This window comes from Macrobrachium nipponense, chromosome 23 (assembly GCF_015104395.2).
Source record: "Macrobrachium nipponense isolate FS-2020 chromosome 23, ASM1510439v2, whole genome shotgun sequence".
NCBI lineage: Eukaryota > Metazoa > Arthropoda > Malacostraca > Decapoda > Palaemonidae > Macrobrachium > Macrobrachium nipponense.
In genome coordinates, this window is record NC_061090.1 from 77,984,677 (window position 1) to 78,004,154 (window position 19,478).

A 19,478-nucleotide genomic window follows, 5' to 3' on the forward strand; every position below is an offset into this window, starting at 1 on the left:
GTCTATGCTCTTCCTCCATTCAAGATTCTGAGTCAAACACTCAGAAAGTTTGCGGCCTCGGAAGCGACAAGGATGACGCTGGTAGCTCCATTCTGGCCGGCCCAAGATTGGTTCACAGAGGTACGGAAATGGCTGGTGGACTTTCCAAGAGCTCTTCCACAAAGAGTAGAATCTGCTCAGACAACCCCACTTCGACAGGTATCACAGAAACCTCCCCGCTCTCAATCTGACTGGCTTTCGACTGTCAAAAGTCTTGTCAGAGCGAAGGGGTGGGGTTTTCAGCTAAGGCAGCGAAGGCTATCGCCTCAGCTAGAAGGCCCTCTACCCTTAGTGTCTACCAGTCGAAGTGGGACGTCTTTCGCCGTTGGTGCAGAAACCAGAAGCTTTCCTCTTCCAGTACCTCTGTGACCCAAATCGCAGATTTCCTGGTTTTTCTCAGGGAAAAATGCGGTCTTGCAGTTCGACCATCAAAGGATATCGGAGCATGTTAGCAGCTGTGTTTAGGCGCAGGAATTTAGATATCTCCAACAACAAAGATCTACATGATCTGCTAAGATCTTTTGAAACTTGCAAGAAACCCTCGTCTCAAATTCCGAGCTGGAACCTGGATGTGGTTCTTCGTTTCCTGAGGTCCTCGAAGTTCGAACCTCCCCAGTCATCTTCTTTCAAGGATCTTACGAAGAAGGCTGTTTCTTTTGGCTTTAGCATCTGCCAAGAGAGTTAGCGAGCTTCATGCTCTAGAAGGAAGGGTAGGTTTCAAAGGAGATTCCGTGATTTGTTCCTTCCTTCCTTCTTTTCTAGCTAAGAACGAGAACCCCTCAAATCCATGGCCAAGGAGTTTTGAGGTTCCAGGCTTAGCTCCCCTGGTAGGGGAAGAGCCAGAAAGAACTCTTTGCCCTGTGAGGACTTTAAGACACCTCCAGCGGAAGAAGTCTCTTAAGGGCATTAAGGACAGACTTTGGTGCTCTGTAAAGGATCCCAGTAGACCATTGTCTAAAAATGCTTTGTCCTTCTTTATTAGAAGCCTCGTGAAGGAAGCACATTTGGCTTGCGGTGAGATCACTTCAAGCTTTTGAAAGTCAAGGCTCACGAGGTAAGAGCCATTGCGACGTCCTTGGCTTTCAACAAGAATATGTCACTCCAGAATCTGATGAAAAGCAACATCCTGGAGATGCAATTCAGTATTCGCGAACCACTACCTTAGAGACGTCAAGATTACTTACGATAAGTGCTTCGCGTTAGGCCCGTATGTATCGGCGGATTCGGTGCTGGGGCAGGGAGCTGAAGCATATCCTTTGTAAATTTTTTCCCCTATTGTTTGTATTGTGTTTTTATGGTTGTTTGAAAGAGGATGCGGGTAGGCATCTCTTTCTATTCGTATTGCTAACATTAGAATGGTTAGGTGATCTAGTTTGTGCTAGAGATCCCTGCATTGGTAGTGGGTCAGGCTCTGTCATTTAAGAGGGCGAATCCCCATTGACATGATCCGACTTGGATTCTACTGAGTAAGTGGATATCAAAATCCCTTCGGTAGACCCAAAGAGTCTTTTTTCAGCTGTAGGTCACGCCCTCGCTGTAGCTCTTCAGGCTTTGCAGACTAATAGACAGTAACTATGAAGTCTTCAGCCTTATCAGGTAAGAACCAAGGTTTGTTAGTATCCTACAACAGATGTTGTTTCCCCTTTTTCACCTTGTTAGCTCTGTCTTTTTCCCTCCACCAAGGGTGTCAATCAGCTAAGTATATATCTGGCAGGAAAGTTCATGTACAAAAATGATATTTTCATACAATCAACTTACCTGTCAGATATATACATAGCTAAGACTCCGTCGTCCCCGACAGAAATTCAAATTTCGCGCCACTCGCTACAGGTAGGTCAGGTGATCTACGCCGGTCCATTGCCCTTATGGGGGCAGGACTAGGAACCATCCCCGTTTTGCCTATCATATTTTCTCTGTCGCCGGTGGTATCAACATTGTTGTTATTACCTCCTGACTTGGATTCTTTTTTCAACATTTGATCAACGTTTTTCGGCTTTTTGGTGACGTATTTGGATCGTGTTTTGGCATTCGCTACTGTGGACTGTTTTTGGAATAACTCTTTTGGAATTTTCTCAGTATGTCTGATTCTAATGTGAGTGTGAGAATGTGTGTGAATGTAGGCTGCAGGGTGAGGATACCGAAAGCTTCGGTTGATCCTCACACTGTATGCCGTAAATGTAGGGGAGTTCAGTGTTCTGCTTTTAACACTTGTAAGGAATGCGAGGGTTTGAATGCAGAAGAATGGAAGACTTTGACTTCTTATTTGAAGAAGTTAGAGAGGGATAGAATTAGACGATTGAAAGGTGTGAGTTCAAGGCCTATTGAGCCTTTCACTGATAATTCTAATCCTACTGATGTAGATTCTCCCTATGTATCTCATTCTCAGAGTGCTTTTTCGGATTCGGCATCGGAAATCGCCAATCTGAAAGCTACAATTAGAGACATGAAGTCCAAGATGGCTGACTTCAAAGGTAAGGCTAGTGAAGTGAGCTTACGTGAAGAGTTCTCCCAGTGTTGTGGAGGGGGCGTTTGATCGTCCCTGCGACGCTCCCAGGCCTAGACCTCTTCCAAGCTCACAAGCCCAGAGGAGAAGGAAAGTCGAAAGCCTTAAGGAGGTTGTGGGGAATCCCCAACGGTCAGACGTCCCTTCAGCTAGCTCTGCTTCGTGGCAGGCGGCTCAAGGGCGCTATAGAAAAAGCGTCCTTCGCGAGTGTTTCTCGTCCTCTCCCTCTCCCTCACCTAAACGAGGGTGGAAGGAGTCGAAATTATCGAGACCGCTGAAGCGTCATATGAAGCAAGACATTGATTCAAGCCCAGAGCGCTTCTCGGATGACGCCCCGTCTGCTATTAAGAAAGGCGAAGGTGGCGTCCGCGTCACCTGACGCTTATGAGGAAGTACCACATCATGCTTCTTCCCCGAGTGATGACGAGAGGCGTCATGCACTAGACGTAGGAGAAGCCTCAAGAAAGATAATTATGGCGGTTCAGGAACAACTGTCATCTCTTGTGGGAGTTTTAGCGCCCCGTCGGAAGGACGTGACGCTTCCAATTAAGAAGTCTCGTCCTCTCGCAACTGCTCGAAGAAAGGGGGCTGACGAGAGTGTAGTAAGACAAGAAGATCGAAAGACGTCTTCTAGAAGTGAAGCGTCATTTCAAGCGGATCTTAGACGTGACGCTCCGTCCAAGATTGTGACGCCGAGTAGGAAGCCCTTAGAGAGCGAAGCGTCTTCCAGACGCGAAGCGTCATCAAAACGTCAACAAGAGACGTCATACATGACGCTCGGAGAGCGGGAAGCGTCATACAAGACGTCTTCTAAAGCGCAAGAGAAGCCGCAGGTTGTGACGCCTTCCAAGTCGATCAGAACGGGGAAAAGGAAAGACTTTCATTCCATTAGCCCCTCTCCTATCAGGAGTTTGTCTCCTCCAGAGGAAGAAAGCTCTGAAAGGAGAACGGAAAATCAGAATTATCACGAGTTGGAAGAAAACTCGGATGATGACGATCATGGAAGAGAGGGCTTGTCTAACTATAAAGTGTTGACTACCCTGCTTCTGGAGGAATACGGAGACGAGTTGACTCCGGCTGCTCCTTTCTCCGCTCCGCTCTTTTCGAGTGCGAAGGCGAAGAAGCCTTCGTCTTTTCTGAAGATGAAGCCCACCATCTCGATGAAGCGGGCTTTAAACGCCTTAGACTCCTGGATGAAGTCGAAGAAAGACTTAGTCAGGACAGTATTTTGCATGCCTCCAGCAAGGTTAGCTGGGAAAAGAGGCAGATGGTACAAGACGGGGGAGGATATGGGTATCGCTCTCCCTTCTACAACAGAGGCAGACTTTTCGACGTTAGTTGACGCTTCAAGGCGTCCTAGTCTTAATTCTGCTCGTATTACATGGAGTATTTTAGAACTGGATCATCTCCTCAAGGGACTTTTCCATGTATTGGAAGTCTTCAACTTCTTAGATTGGTCCCTTGGGGTGATGTCCAAGAAAGCTCTCGATTCACAGGGAATCGAACCTGAAGCCCTGTATGCATTTTGTCTTGCATCGACAAAGCGGTACAGGATGTATCTTTTTAAGTCTCTTCATTATTTGGAGCAGGTCTTTTGAAGAAAAGGACGGTGTATGGCGCCTTCTTAACAAAGGCAGTCTCACATCCGCAGAGGGCAGCTCTACTGGATGCACCTCTGTCTGACTATTTGTTCCCTTCTCAGTTAGTGAAGGACGTGGCTCACTCTTTAACTGAGAAGGCGACTCAAGATCTTCTGACGCAGTCAGCTAGAAAGAAGAAACCTCTTTTTGTTTCTGACAAGAAAGAACCTAGCACTTCTATGCAGCCCTTTCGAGGTGGTCCGATCTCCAGACCTCCCGCAAGAAGGAAGGCTCCAGAGAAGAGAGGTAGCTCCGCCTTTCGTCCCTTTAAAAAGGGAAAATGAAACATTTCTCCTCCAAGCACCAGTAGGTGCCAGGCTCCTGCGACGCTCCCAGGCCTAGACCTCTTCCAAGCTCACAAGCCCAGAGGAGAAGGAAAGTCGAAAGCCTGTAAGGAGTTGTGGGGAATCCCCAACCCCAACGTCAGACGTCCCTTCAGCTAGCTCTGCTTCGTTGCAGACGGCTCAAGGGCACTATAGAAAAGCGTCCCTTCGCGAGTGTTTTCTCGTCCTCTCCCTCTCCCTCACCTAAACGAGGGGTGGAGGGAATTGAAACTTGTCGAAACCGCTGAAGCGTCATAGGACGCCTGACAGGGATTTTAGTCCGGAGCGTTTTCTCAGTATGACTCTTCCGTCTTTCTAGCAAGAAAGCGAAGGGGGCGTCAGCGTCACCTGAAGTGTACGCAGAAGTACCCTTTCCTTTTTCCCCACCGAGTGATGACGAAAGAGACGACATGCACTGGACGTGGGAGAAGCGTCAAGAAAAATCATTATAGCAGTTCAAGAGAAAACTGTCATCTCGAACGCAACGTCGGAAGGACGTGACGCTTCCAATTAAGAAGTCTCGTCCTCTCTTACCTGTTCAACGACAAGCGTCATACAGACGGGAAACGGCTAAACGGCTTACAGAAGCGTTTAGTGCGAGAGCGAGAACAGGTGCTTACGAGAGTTTCGTAACGCCAGAGAGAGGTAAGACGTCTTTTAGACGCGAAGCGTCATTGGAAACGGAGCATAGCATGACGCTCCGTCCAATATTTTGACGCCAAGGAGGACGCCTTTGGAGAGCGGAGCGTCTTCCAAGCGAGAAGCGTCATCGAGATGTCACCAAAAGACGTCATCCATGACGCTTGGCAAACGGGAAGCGTCATGTAAGCATGAAGAGTCTTCTAAAATTCTAGAGAAGCCGAAGCTTATGACGCCTTCCAAGACTATGAGAGCGGGAAAGAGGAAGGATTATCATTCTCTTAACCCCTCTCCTGTTAGGAGTTTGGTTCCGCAAGAAGAAGAAGGTTCGGAAAGGAGAGCGGAGACGCTTTTAGATCCCGAGTTAGAGGAAAACTCGGATGACAAATATAGTGGAAGAGAAGGTCTGTCTAACTAGAAGGTGTTGACTACCCTTCTTCTTGAGGAGTACGGGGACGAGTTGACGCCCAACACCACCCCACTTGCCTACATTCGCAAACAGGGAGGGACGCACTCCTCGTTCCTTTACGAGCCCACGAGAGACCTATTACTTTGGACGTATCACAGTAACATCTCCCTGATGACAAGGTTCGTACAGGGAGAAAGGAATGTGAGGGCGGACAGGCTCAGCAGGAGGAACCAGGTCCTTCATACAGAAGGGACTCTACACGAGGAAGTGTGTCTCGATCTCTGGTCTATGTGGGGAACTCCTCATGTGGAGTTCTTAGCAACATTCATTTCAAATAGGCTCCAGTGTTTTGCTCGGTCGTGGAAGATCCCAGAGCACTTAGGGTGGTGGCTAGATGCCTTCCGGCTAAAATGGGTGTATCGAGAGACGTTTATGCTTTTCCCCCATTCAAAATCCTGGGGAGGTTAGTAATGAAAAAGTTTGTGGCGTCAAAGGAGACGAGGATGACGTTAATAGCCCCCTTTTGGCCGGCCCAGGAAGGGTTCACGGAGGTGGTAGAGTGATCGTATACTTTCCAAGATCCCTACCCGGAAGGACGGATCTTCTCATACAAACATCAAACCTCTCCGCTCTCGCTCTGACTGCCTTTCGACTATCGAAAGACTTGTCAGAGCGAGAGGCTTTTCTCGCGAAGTAGCAAGCGCGATCGCGAGAGAACGCAGAACCTCCACTACGAAAGTATACCAGTCGAAGTGGAAGGTATTTAGGAGGAGGTGTAGATCCAAGAAGTTGTCCTCCTCCACTACCTCTATAGCGGAAATTTGCGGATTTCCCTGCTATTCCTGAAGAGAAAAATCTCATCTAGCCGTATCCACAATAGAGGAATATAGAAGTATGCTCCCGCCCGGCTGTATTCAGGAACAGAGGATTAGATCGGGCAGATGAAGATCTCCACGATCTCATAAGGTCTTGTGAGACTTCAAAGTCTAAGGAACCAGTACCTCCGAACTGGAACCTAGACGTAGTTCTAAAGTATCGGTCATCGGAAAGATTCGAACCTCCTCATCGGGCATCGTTTAGAGACATTACCCGAAAATGCCTATTCCTATTATCTTTAGCTACGGCAAAGAGAATTAGTGAATTGCATGCTCTGCAGGATGAAGTAGCATTCAAGGGAGACTCAGCGATGTGCTCGTTAAGACCCTGTTTTTAGCGGAAAACGAGAATCCTACGAATCCCTGGCCTAAGTTATTCGAAGTCTAAGGCATGTCGACTCGTTAGGCAGAGAAACAGAGAGGTCTCTCTGCCCTGTGAGAGCTCTGAAGTTCTACCTTCAGAGAAAGCATCAAATGGGAGGCTCTAGACAAGGTCTTTGGGGCGCGGTAAAAGAACCCACAAGACTGATGTCCAAGAATGCGCTGGCATTCGTTGTAAGAAACGTCATTACAGACACTCATAAGGCCTGTCCTGACGAACAGTTACAACTGTTGAGAATAAAAGCTCATGAAGTTAGACTATAGCGACGTCTCTCGTTTCATAAGAATATGTCGTTAAAAACATAATAGATACGACATTTTGGAGATGCAACTCAGTATTTGCATCTCATTACTTGAAAGACGTGCGTGGGACATATGAGAAGTGTTTTTCTCTAGGTCCTTTCGTATCGGCGGATACGATTCTGGGTACGGGAGCCGACACCAATCCTTAAACGTTTATACTTTTCTTCTTTTTGGATATGGTCGAGTCTCTTCTAAAAAATAGAGGACTTAGGCTAGCACGGGCGGCCGTCTATGTTGTTCAGTAAGAGAATTCTTGTCATATCCAATTAGTTGAGTATAATTTTTGAAAATTATGTATGTGTGCGTAGTGATTTTGAGTTACGATTGTTGTGACGAGTTCGGGGATAACTCTTAACAATCTGTAGTTCTAACTTATGGTTAGGATCAGGTGGTCGGGATTGGTTGTGTGCTCCTTCATAAGGTGTATTGTCATATAAGTGGATCAGCACCCATTGACAAAGTCCTTTTAGGCTCTGCCGAGTAAGTGGGTAAGACCCCATCGGCAGACCCACAAGAACTCTTGGCCATAGATCATATATCTCGCTAAAGTTTCTTGAGGTGATGCAGACTACTGGGCAAACACCCACGAAGTCTACCACCTATCAGGTAGGAACCAAGGTTTTATTTATACCTACAACATATGTTGTTTAACCTGTCCTATTCCATATAGAAGCTGTATATTTACCCTCCACCCGAAGGGTGCCAATCAGCTATGATATATATCTGACAGGTAAGTTGATTGTATGAAAATGATATTGTTATGTTACAATAAAGTTTCATACATACTTACCTGGAGATATATACAATTAAAGGCCCACCCAGCCTCCCGCAGGAGACAGGTGGAAGAGAGAAAATATGATAGAAAACGGGGATGGTTCCTAGTCCTGCCACCCAGGGCAGGCGGTAGATCACCTGACCTACCTGTAGCGAGTGGCGGCGAAATTTGAATTTCTGTCTTTGGACGACGGAGTCTTAGCTATGTATATATCTGCAGGTAAGTATGTATGAAACTTTTATTGTAACATAACAATATCATTGTTATTTTACAATAAAGTTTTGTACATACTTACCTGGCAGATATATACGATGATGGCCCTCCCAGCCTCCCCTCAGGAGACAGGTGGAAGGAAAATTATGACTGGAAAGGGGGATTGGTTCATACACCTGCACCCAGCGGCGTGGGGTAGATCACCTGACCTACCTGTCGCATTTGCCGCAAGTTTTGGAATTCTGTCGTGACGTCAGAGACGTAAGCTAAGTATATATCTGCCAGGTAAGTATGTACAAAACTTTATTGTAAAATAACAATATCATTTTTTTTTTATCAATTTCATCATAAAATGCACTTTTTGTGATAAAACTATTAAAAAAAACCAGGTATTAAAATTTTTAGTGGGTTTTCTTGAGTTTTAACTACCAAAATAGGAGGTTTTAAGTATTTTTATAGGGGTTCTAACTATTCACGGGTTCTGACTATTCACGGGGCAGGTATGATACGCATCTCCCCTCGAATACGGGGGGACCACTGTCCCTATTTATGGTGAATTTTATGTTATTACATTGATCATCATCATATAGTAGGTCTTGTATTTCTTTGTAATTTAAGGTTTCTTTTGGTACACTGGTAGTATTTTATTATTACTGAATAAAGCTTAAAATGCTGAAGGCGAATCTCATTCTGTCATTCTGCACATGCAGAACAAGGGACATAGGCAGAGATTAGATTTGACAGTAGTATTTATCTTATTATTTCTTGCAGCTAGAATCATACTGGACTTATGAGCTCTGCCATGGTTCCCACTTGAAGCAGTACAGAGAGGAACGAGAAGGCAAATCCTCACGTCTCCATGAATACACTCTTGGCGTCACATCTTTAGAGGAAATGGTTGAATTAGGTAATGTATGAATTTATTGAGATTAGAAGGACTGCTGTAGAACATTGTTGCACTTCAGTCCTTGCTATTAAGTTACAGTTAGTTCTGTAGTCATCTGATTCCATCAGTATTGGTAGGCATAGGTCCCTACAAAAGTACTGTTGTCTGATGTTTCAGGCTTTCCTTTTTCATAATCATAGATTTTCAAATACAATCAACTTACCTGTCAGATATATACATAGCTAAGACTCCGTCGTCCCCGACAGAAATTCAAATTTCGCGCACTCGCTACAGGTAGGTCAGGTGATCTACCGGCCTGCCCTGGGTGGCAGGACTAGGAACCATCCCCGTTTTCTATCATATTTTCTCTGTCGCCGGTGGTATCAACATTGTTGTTATTACCTCCTGACTTGGATTCTTTTTCAACATTTTGATCAACGTTTTCGGCGGCTTTTTGGTGACGTATTTGGATCGTGTTTTGGCATTCGCTACTGTGGACTGTTTTTGGAATAACTCTTTTGGAATTTTCTCAGTATGTCTGATTCTAATGTGAGTGTGAGAATGTGTGTGAATGTAGGCTGCAGGGTGAGGATACCGAAAGCTTCGGTTGATTCCCTCACACTGTATGCCAGTAAATGTAGGGGAGTTCAGTGTTCTGCTTTTAACACTTGTAAGGAATGCGAGGGTTTGAATGCAGAAGAATGGAAGACTTTGACTTCTTATTTGAAGAAGTTAGAGAGGGATAGAATTAGACGATTGAAAGGTGTGAGTTCAAGGCCTATTGAGCCTTCACGTGATAATTCTAATCCTACTGATGTAGATTCTCCCTATGGTATCTCATTTCTCAGAGTGCTTTTTCGGATTCGGCATCGGAAATCGCCAATCTGAAAGCTACAATTAGAGACATGAAGTCCAAGATGGCTGACTTCAAAGGTAAGGCTAGTGAAAGTGAGCATTACAGTGAAGTGAGTTCTCCCAGTGTTGTGGAGGGGGCGTTTGATCGTCCCTGCGACGCTCCCAGGCCTAGACCTCTTCCAAGCTCACAAGCCCAGAGGAGAAGGAAAGTCGAAAGCCTTAATTGGAGGTGTGTGGGGAATCCCCAACGGTCAGACGTCCCTTCAGCTAGCTCTGCTTCGTGGCAGGCGGCTCAAGGGCGCTATAGAAAAAGCGTCCTTCGCGAGTGTTTCTCGTCCTCTCCCTCTCCCTCACCTAAACGAGGGTGGAAGGAGTCGAAATTATCGAGACCGCTGAAGCGTCATATGAAGCAAGACATTGATTCAAGCCCAGAGCGCTTCTCGGATGACGCCCGACCCCGTTCTTCTATTAAGAAGGGCGAAGGTGGCGTCAGCGTCACCTGACGCTTATGAGGAAGTACCACATCATGCTTCTTCCCCGAGTGATGACGAGAGGCGTCATGCACTAGACGTAGGAGAAGCCTCAAGAAAGATAATTATGGCGGTTCAGGAACAACTGTCATCTCTTGTGGGAGTTTTAGCGCCCCGTCGGAAGGACGTGACGCTTCCAATTAAGAAGTCTCGTCCTCTCGCAACTGCTCGAAGAAAGGGGGCTGACGAGAGTGTAGTAAGACAAGAAGATCGAAAGACGTCTTCTAGAAGTGAAGCGTCATTTCAAGCGGATCTTAGACGTGACGCTCCGTCCAAGATTGTGACGCCGAGTAGGAAGCCCTTAGAGAGCGAAGCGTCTTCCAGACGCGAAGCGTCCTCAAACGTCACAAAGAGACGTCATACATGACGCTCGGAGAGCGGGAAGCGTCATACAAGACGTCTTCTAAAGCGCAAGAGAAGCCGCAGGTTGTGACGCCTTCCAAGTCGATCAGAACGGGGAAAAGGAAAGACTTTCATTCCATTAGCCCCTCTCCTATCAGGAGTTTGTCTCCTCCAGAGGAAGAAAGCTCTGAAAGGAGAACGGAAAATCAGAATTATCACGAGTTGGAAGAAAACTCGGATGATGACGATCATGGAAGAGAGGGCTTGTCTAACTATAAAGTGTTGACTACCCTGCTTCTGGAGGAATACGGAGACGAGTTGACTCCGGCTGCTCCTTCTCCGCGCTCGCTCTTTTCGAGTGCGAAGGCGAAGAAGCCTTCGTCTTTTCTGAAGATGAAGCCCACCATCTCGATGAAGCGGGCTTTAAACGCCTTAGACTCCTGGATGAAGTCGAAGAAAGACTTAGTCAGGACAGTATTTTGCATTGCCTCCAGCAAGGTTAGCTGGGAAAAGAGGCAGATGGTACAAGAGACGGATATGGTATCGCTCTCCCTTCTACAACAGAGGCAGACTTTTCGACGTTAGTTGACGCTTCAAGGCGTCCTAGTCTTAATTCTGCTCGTATTACATGGAGTATTTTAGAACTGGATCATCTCCTCAAGGGACTTTTCCATGTATTGGAAGTCTTCAACTTCTTAGATTGGTCCCTTGGGGTGATGTCCAAGAAAGCTCTCGATTCACAGGGAATCGAACCTGAAGCCCTGTATGCATTTTGTCTTGCATCGACAAAGCGGTACAGGATGTATCTTTTTAAGTCTCTTCATTATTTGGAGCAGGTCTTTTGAAGAAAAGGACGGTGTATGGCGCCTTCTTAACAAGGCAGTCTCACATCCGCAAGAGGGCAGCTCGACTGGATGCACCCTCTGTCTGACTATTTGTTCCCTTCCCTTTCAGTTAGTGGAAAGGACGTGGCTCACTTCTTTAACTGAGAAGGCGACTCAAGATCTTCTGACGCAGTCAGCTAGAAAGAAGAAACCTCTTTTTGTTTCTGACAAGAAAGAACCTAGCACTTCTATGCAGCCCTTTCGAGGTGGTCCGATCTCCAGACCTCCCGCAAGAAGGAAGGCTCCAGAGAAGAGAGGTAGCTCGCCTGCCTTTCGTCCCTTTAAAAAGGGAAAATGAAACATTTCTCCTCCAAGCACCAGTATGGTGCCAGGCTCCCTGCGACGCTCCCAGGCCTAGACCTCTTCCAAGCTCACAAGCCCAGAGGAGAAGGAAAAGTCGAAAGCCTTAAGGAGGTTGTGGAATCCCCAACAGTCAGACGTCCCTTCAGCTAGCTCTGCTTCGTTGCAGACGGCTCAAGGGCACTATAGAAAAGCGTCCTTCGCGAGTGTTTCTCGCCTCCTCCCTCTCCCTCACCTAAACGAGGGTGGAGGGAATTGAACTTGTCGAAACCGCTGAAGCGTCATAGGACGCCTGACAGGGATTTTAGTCCGGAGCGTTTTCTCAGATGACTCTCCGTCTTCTAGCAAGAAAGCGAAGGGGGCGTCAGCGTCACCTGAAGTGTACGCAGAAGTACCCTTTCCTTTTTCCCCACCGAGTGATGACGAAAGACGTCATGCACTGGACGTGGAGAAGCGTCAAGAAAATCATTATAGCAGTTCAAGAGAAACTGTCATCTCGAACGCAACGTCGGAAGGACGTGACGCTTCCAATTAAGAAGTCTCGTCCTCTCTTACCTGTTCAACGACAAGCGTCATACAGACGGGAAACGGCTAAACGGCTTACAGAAGCGTTTAGTGCGAGAGCGAGAACAGGTGCTTACGAGAGTTTCGTAACGCCAGAGAGAGGTAAGACGTCTTTTAGACGCGAAGCGTCATTGGAAACGGAGCATAGCATGACGCTCCGTCCAATATTTTGACGCCAAGGAGGACTCCTTTGGAGAGCGGAGCGTCTTCCAAGCGAGAAGCGTCATCGAGATGTCACCAAAAGACGTCATCCATGACGCTTGGCAAACGGGAAGCGTCATGTAAGCATGAAGAGTCTTCTAAAATTCTAGAGAAGCCGAAGCTTATGACGCCTTCCAAGACTATGAGAGCGGGAAAGAGGAAGGATTATCATTCTCTTAACCCCTCTCCTGTTAGGAGTTTGGTTCCGCAAGAAGAAGAAGGTTCGGAAAGGAGAGCGGAGACCCCGCTTTTAGATCCCGAGTTAGAGGAAAACTCGGATGACAAAAATATAGTGGAAGAGAAGGTCTGTCTAACTAGGAAGGTGTTGACTACCCTTCTTCTTGAGGAGTACGGGGACGAGTTGACGCCCAACACCACCCCACTTGCCTACATTCGCAAACAGGGAGGGACGCACTCCTCGTTCCTTTACGAGCCCACGAGAGACCTATTTACTTTGGACGTATCACAGTAACATCTCCCTGATGACAAGGTTCGTACAGGGAGAAAGGAATGTGAGGGCGGACAGGCTCAGCAGGAGGAACCAGGTCCTTCATACAGAAGGGACTCTACACGAGGAAGTGTGTCTCGATCTCTGGTCTATGTGGGGAACTCCTCATGTGGAGTTCTTAGCAACATTCATTTCAAATAAGGCTCCCAGTGTTTTGCTCGGTCGTGGAAGATCCCAGAGCACTTATGGTAGATGCCTTCCGGCTAAAATGGGTATCGAGAGACGTTTATGCTTTTCCCCCATTCAAAATCCTGGGGTTAGTAATGAAAAAGTTTGTGGCGTCAAAGGAGACGAGGATGACGTTAATAGCCCCCTTTTGGCCGGCCCAGGAAGGGTTCACGGAGGTGGTAGAGTGATCGTATACTTTCCAAGATCCCTACCACCCTGAAGGACGGATCTTCTCATACAAACATCAAACCTCTCCGCTCTCGCTCTGACTGCCTTTCGACTATCGAAAGACTTGTCAGAGCGAGAGGCTTTTCTCGCGAAGTAGCAAGCGCGATTCGAGCGAGAGAGAAAAAACGCAGAACCTCCACTACGAAAGTATACCCAGTCGGAAGTGGTGGAAGGTATTTAGGAGGAGGTGTAGATCCAAGAAGTTGTCCTCCTCCACTACCTCTATAGCGGAAATTTGCGGATTTCCTGCTATTCCTGAGAGAAAAATCTCATCTAGCCGTATCCACAATAGAGGAATATAGAAGTATGCTCCCGGCGGTGTATTCAGGAACAGAGGATTAGATCGGGCGATGAAGATCTCCACGATCTCATAAGGTCTTGTGAGACTTCAAAGTCTAAGGAACCAGTACCTCGCCAAACTGGAACCTAGACGTAGTTCTAAAGTATCGGTCATCGGAAAGATTCGAACCTCCTCATCGGGCATCGTTTAGAGACTTATTAACCCGAAATGCCTATTCCTATTATCTTTAGCTACGGCAAAGAGAATTAGTGAATTGCATGCTCTGCAGGATGAAGTAGCCATTCAAGGGAGACTCAGCGATGTTGCTCGTTAAGACCCTGTTTTTAGCGGAACAAAACGAGAATCTACGAATCCCTGGCCTAAAGTTATTCGAATTCTAAGGCATGTCGAACTCGTAGGCAGAGAAACAGAGAGGTCTCTCTGCCCTGTGAGAGCTCTGAAGTTCTACCTTCAGAGAAAGCATCAAATGGGAGGCTCTAGACAAGGTCTTTGGGGCGCGGTAAAAGAACCCCACAAGACTGATGTCCCAAGAATGCGCTGGCATTCGTTGTAAGAAACGTCATTACAGACACTCATAAGGCCTGTCCTGACGAACAGTTACAACTGTTGAGAATAAAAGCTCATGAAGTTAGAGCTATAGCGACGTCTCTCTCGTTTCATAAGAATATGTCGTTAAAAACATAATAGATACGACATTTTGGAGATGCAACTCAGTATCTTTGCATCTCATTACTTGAAAGACGTGCGTGGGACATATGAGAAGTGTTTTTCTCTAGGTCCTTTCGTATCGGCGGATACGATTCTGGGTACGGGAGCCGACACCAATCCTTAAACGTTTATACTTTTCTTCTTTTGGATATGGTCGAGTCTCTTCTAACAATAGAGGACTTAGGCTAGCACGGGCGGCCGTCTATGTTGTTCAGTAAGAGAATTCTTGTCATATCCAATTAGTTGAGTATAATTTTTGAAAATTATGTATGTGTGCGTAGTGATTTTGAGTTACGATTGTTGTGACGAGTTCGGGGATACTCTTAACAATCTGTAGTTCTAACTTATGGTTAGGATCAGGTGGTCGGTATTGGTTGTGTGCTCCTTCATAAGGTGTATTGTCATATAAGTGGATCAGCACCCATTGACAAAGTCCTTTTAGGCTCTGCCGAGTAAGTGGGTGTAGACCCCGCCATCGGCAGACCCACAAGAACTCTTGCCATGATCATATATCATCGCTAAAGTTTCTTGAGGTGATGCAGACTACTGGGCAAACACCCACGAAGTCTACCACCTATCAGGTAGGAACCAAGGTTTTATTTTATACCTACAACATATGTTGTTTACCTGTCTATTCCATATAGAAGCTGTCTCTTACCCTCCACCGAAGGGTGCCAATCAGCTATGTATATATCTGACAGGTAGTTGATTGTATGAAAATGATATTGTTATGTTACAATAAAGTTTCATACATACTTACCTGGCAGATATATACAATTAAAGGCCCACCCAGCCTCCCCGCAGGAGACAGGTGGAAGAAAGAGAAAAGATGATAGAAAACAGGGGATGGTTCCTAGTCCTGCCACCCAGGCTAGGACCGGTAGATCACCTGACCTACCTGTAGCGAGTGGCGCGAAATTTGAATTTCTGTCGGGGGACGACGGAGTCTTAGCTATGTATATATCTGCCAGGTAAGTATGTATGAAACTTTTATTGTAAATAACAATATCATTTTGATCGTGTAACCACTGTTCATTCTCAAAGGAGTTGTTACTATTATGTTTCTGGCAGGGCTCCTTAAGACAGACCAACCAATGTCAAAGAAATTTCTGTTTGTCTTGGTCAGAATAGTGCATTTGATTGACACACTGATAGTTTAAAATGACTCCAGGCCACAAGAGTTACAGTGGTTACGTTGTTTTACTTCACCCTTCTCACACAGATATGGCCACGGCACATAAACTGGTGAAGATCCCCATTACTCAATGGTTTATGGCAGTAAGCAGATGCCACACAGATCGCTTCAGAAGACTTACTTTTGTGTTGCCAATTTGGCAAAATTCATGGATATCATTGCAAGAAAGCTAAGTGTTTAGTCAAGCCCTTGCAACAAGTTTTAGTTCCTTACTATTGTTGCAATCTTTCTTCAAGGTGGGGATTTTGGATTGTGCTACCAGGCTATATTATATGTTCAGATTTTGCTGTCAACTTTGACAATATTTGAAAAATCTCATTAATTTGAATTTGATTAATGAAAATCATTAGTTACGGTTTTCCCATTATATGTAGATAGTTTTTATAAGTATCTTACCAAGTAATTGCATAGCTATCGGTTTCTAATATTGGCATCTAAAATTTGAAATTCGCAATAACGACTTTTTGTTTTTGTTTTGTTTTGTTTTGTTTTGGGAGCTCTGGTTCCATTGGGCACTCTTCCCTTCCCAAGAAGTGGAACTTTTGTGGAAGAACACCCTGGTTCTAGCACAGGTCGTTCCAGAGAAAAAAAATTCTGGGAGTCCCAAAACTATACAAAGGTTTCCTGACTTGTTAAATCTATTACACAGCAATGGGGGGGGAGGGTGATCATGTCAGAAACTAGCCTCTTCAATGGCCATGATTCATCACTAAAGTGCCACTGGCACCTATTCTCAGGACTGTACCCCTGAGAACTTGAGGACAGCCTGTGCGCTTCCTTTTGGATGCCTTTTGAGAAACCAAGAAGTTTTGGGCAATGGCACATCAGTCTGAAAGAGATGACAGCCATTTGACTGGGTCTACAGCATTTGTATCATTAGTCTACAGCCAAGTAGTGATGGTACACAATGACAACACCACAGCCCTGACATGTATAAAGCAATAAGGAAGGGCATATTCGTTCTCCCTTTACGAAGGAACGAGAACCCTTTTTTCATAGTCGGACAACAACAAGACCGAATTGGTAACCAGATTCATCCAGGGCAGACTTAGCGTCCTTGTGGATGGTTTGAGCCATCGCAAGCAGGTTTTCTCCACAGAATGGACTCTTCGTCTTCAAGTGTCCAAGGATCTTTGGAAATTTTTGGGGGAGACCACATGGATCTGTTTACGACATCAAAAAATTATTGGCCAAATTTTTGGTCACCAGTCTCAGACCCTCTTGCTAGGGAGACAGATGCTATGTTGCAGGACTGGTCAAACATGGACCTCTATGTGTTTCCATTGTTCTGCATGATACGAGAGGTGATCAACAAGTTCAGGAGTCTCTCAAATATCACAAGGATCTTAGTAGACCCCGTTCTGACAGGAATAGGTTCCAGACCTCCTATTGTTAGCGACAGACCTGAGGCTGTTACCACAGAGAGTAAGTCTGCTCAAACAGCCCCATTTCAACCACTTCCACCAGGGAATGTCCACTTTCTCTCTGATAGGTTACAAATTATCAGGAAACTCCTCTGACAGAAAAGAGTTTCAAGAACTACTTCCGAAACTATTGCAAAGCTCAAGTGTGCCATGTCTGACAGGGTCTATTAGACCAAGTGGGCAATTTTTAGAACTTGGTAAAAGACTTGATGTCTTGGCTTCTACGACATCTGTAGAGGTTGTTGCAGACTTCCCCCTGTATTTAAGGAGGACTCAGAGCCTGTCATTGTCGACAGGCAAGCCATTGACATAAAAGTGGGTTTTGCACAAGGAGATGCCATATGTGCTTTTACCCAGAGGTTTTATACATTCAACTTACCTGTCAGATATATACTTAGCTATTAGACTCCGTCGCCCGACGGAAATTCGAATTTCGCGCACACGCTACAGGTAGATCAGGTGATCTACCGCCCTGCCGCTGGGTGGCAGGAATAATAGGAACCATTCCCTTTTCTATCAGATTTTCTCTGTCGGCGCTACTGGCAACAACGTTGTTGGTTTCTCCGGCTGGATTTCGTTTTTTGCATCGCAATTGATCTTCGTTTTGGACCTTTGGTGATGTATTTGGATCGTTGTACTGGCATACGCTTTTGTGGACCTTTGTTTGGATTTGGATTGGATTTTTCTTCATGATGTCTGACTCTGGAAGTGTTGTGAGAATGTGTGTGAATGAGGGTTGCAAGGTGAGAATGCCGAAAGCTTCGGTTGATCCTTACACTGTGTGTAAAGTGTGTAGAAAGTATGAATGCTCTTTCAATAACACTTGTCACGAATGCGAGAAGTTTAAGTGCTGAAGGGTGGAAGTCTCTAATTCTTATTGAAGAAGTTAGAAAGAGAACCGGTTTGAGGAAGTCTTCTTCCAAAACCATGCCTAGCTCTTTTTCTAGTGATTTAGTGAGTAATTTCTGGGCTCAGCTCGTGTCGCTGCGCGAAATATCTTTAATCTATTATTTCTAGGGTAAATGTACTAACACATACAGAGAATAAATAAATAAAGAAAAAGGTCAGTACAACTGACTCGCTCACCCTCCAAGAGGGTGTCGGTATGAACACTATGGCGAGTGAGACCACTACCACGAGCCAAATACCGATAGAAATCTCCCACTACAAAATCCCCACAAGAGGAGAGCCGCCACAGTGGGCAGCAACTACTACTACTCCATCCCACCCTGCTGCCGACTGCTGCGCCTCTGGTGGTCATCCTTTTCAGTTAGCGCACACGGTATACACGTGCCCTTTTTTGCTCTGTGTTTTTGTGCCCTTTTCTTGGATTTATTTACCATGGAGCGTGCAGCCATCGCAGCAGCTAAGTTAAGTACTCAGTATTTATGCTAATTGGTTTTTTTTTCCCGGCCTGAGCCCGTATTTGCCGTTTTTTAGGTATTAAATACGAACTCTAGGTCGAAGCATTGGCAGCATTGTTCTGCCTTGTCGTGGCGGGTTCGTTCTTGGTCTCTCCCATACCCAGAACATTCCCTTACTTTAATACGCTCTATGTTTTAATCATCCGTTTTTGTTTAGGGTACAGTCTACACGGTTTTTTTTTGTCATGCATGCATGCCTTTTACCTTATGTAGGCTCCTTCTATCCAGCCCACCCTAGCCACGCTCTTAGTATCGGCCCCGGCTAGCTTTGAGTGGTAGACTTTCCTTCGGGTTAGTCGTACACTCCTGGATTTTTTCTCCTACTATTTTGTTTTCTTCCTTTCATATTTTATTCATTTTATTTTATATTGTATTTAGGTTAGTGTAGGCGTCTGGCTTCATTTAGCTAGGTTACGGCCCATAGGGCCCATTTGCTAACCGCTCCTCAGTTCGGTTGCTTCCCGATAGCATCCCTCTGTTCAGCCGGTGGTTTTTTCTAGGCCCTAGTGTCTCATTGTTTTATAGTTACCGCCCCGTGGTCACTACGTGATCACGGAGCAGCCAGACGCCTGTCCAGTCTTCTTCCCCCCTCCCGCTCTTCCATAGAGTCGGGGGGTGGGTTGGTCCTCCCATGCTCGCTCCGCATACCGACCCGCCTGCCTCCCTCTCCCCCCCAGGCGGAGGGAGTAGAGGGACGGGACAGACCCAGACTGGACTCGACCTCTCCACGCTCGGTCCGGCCGGTATGGTAAGGGTGGGGGGACGGGCCTTTCCCCCCCTCCGCACTACTTGCCGTCGCTCCGTTGCTAGCCCGAGTCTGTTTGTCCTCTCGCCCTTTTCCCACCTTACTGGGGCTCCTT

General features: G+C 46.1%; 1 protein-coding gene across 2 annotated transcripts in view; it reads left to right on the top strand.

Moving 5' to 3' along the window:
- The window catches only part of LOC135201696 (endoplasmic reticulum lectin 1-like), a 114,028-nt gene that overhangs the window by 39,246 nt on the left and 55,304 nt on the right, over window positions 1-19,478 (top strand). For both annotated transcript variants that reach the window (XM_064230848.1, XM_064230858.1), the window contains exon 3: window positions 8,872-9,007. In XM_064230848.1, the coding sequence (XP_064086918.1) occupies window positions 8,872-9,007 (136 nt within the window). The remainder of the gene's footprint in view (window positions 1-8,871; window positions 9,008-19,478) is intronic.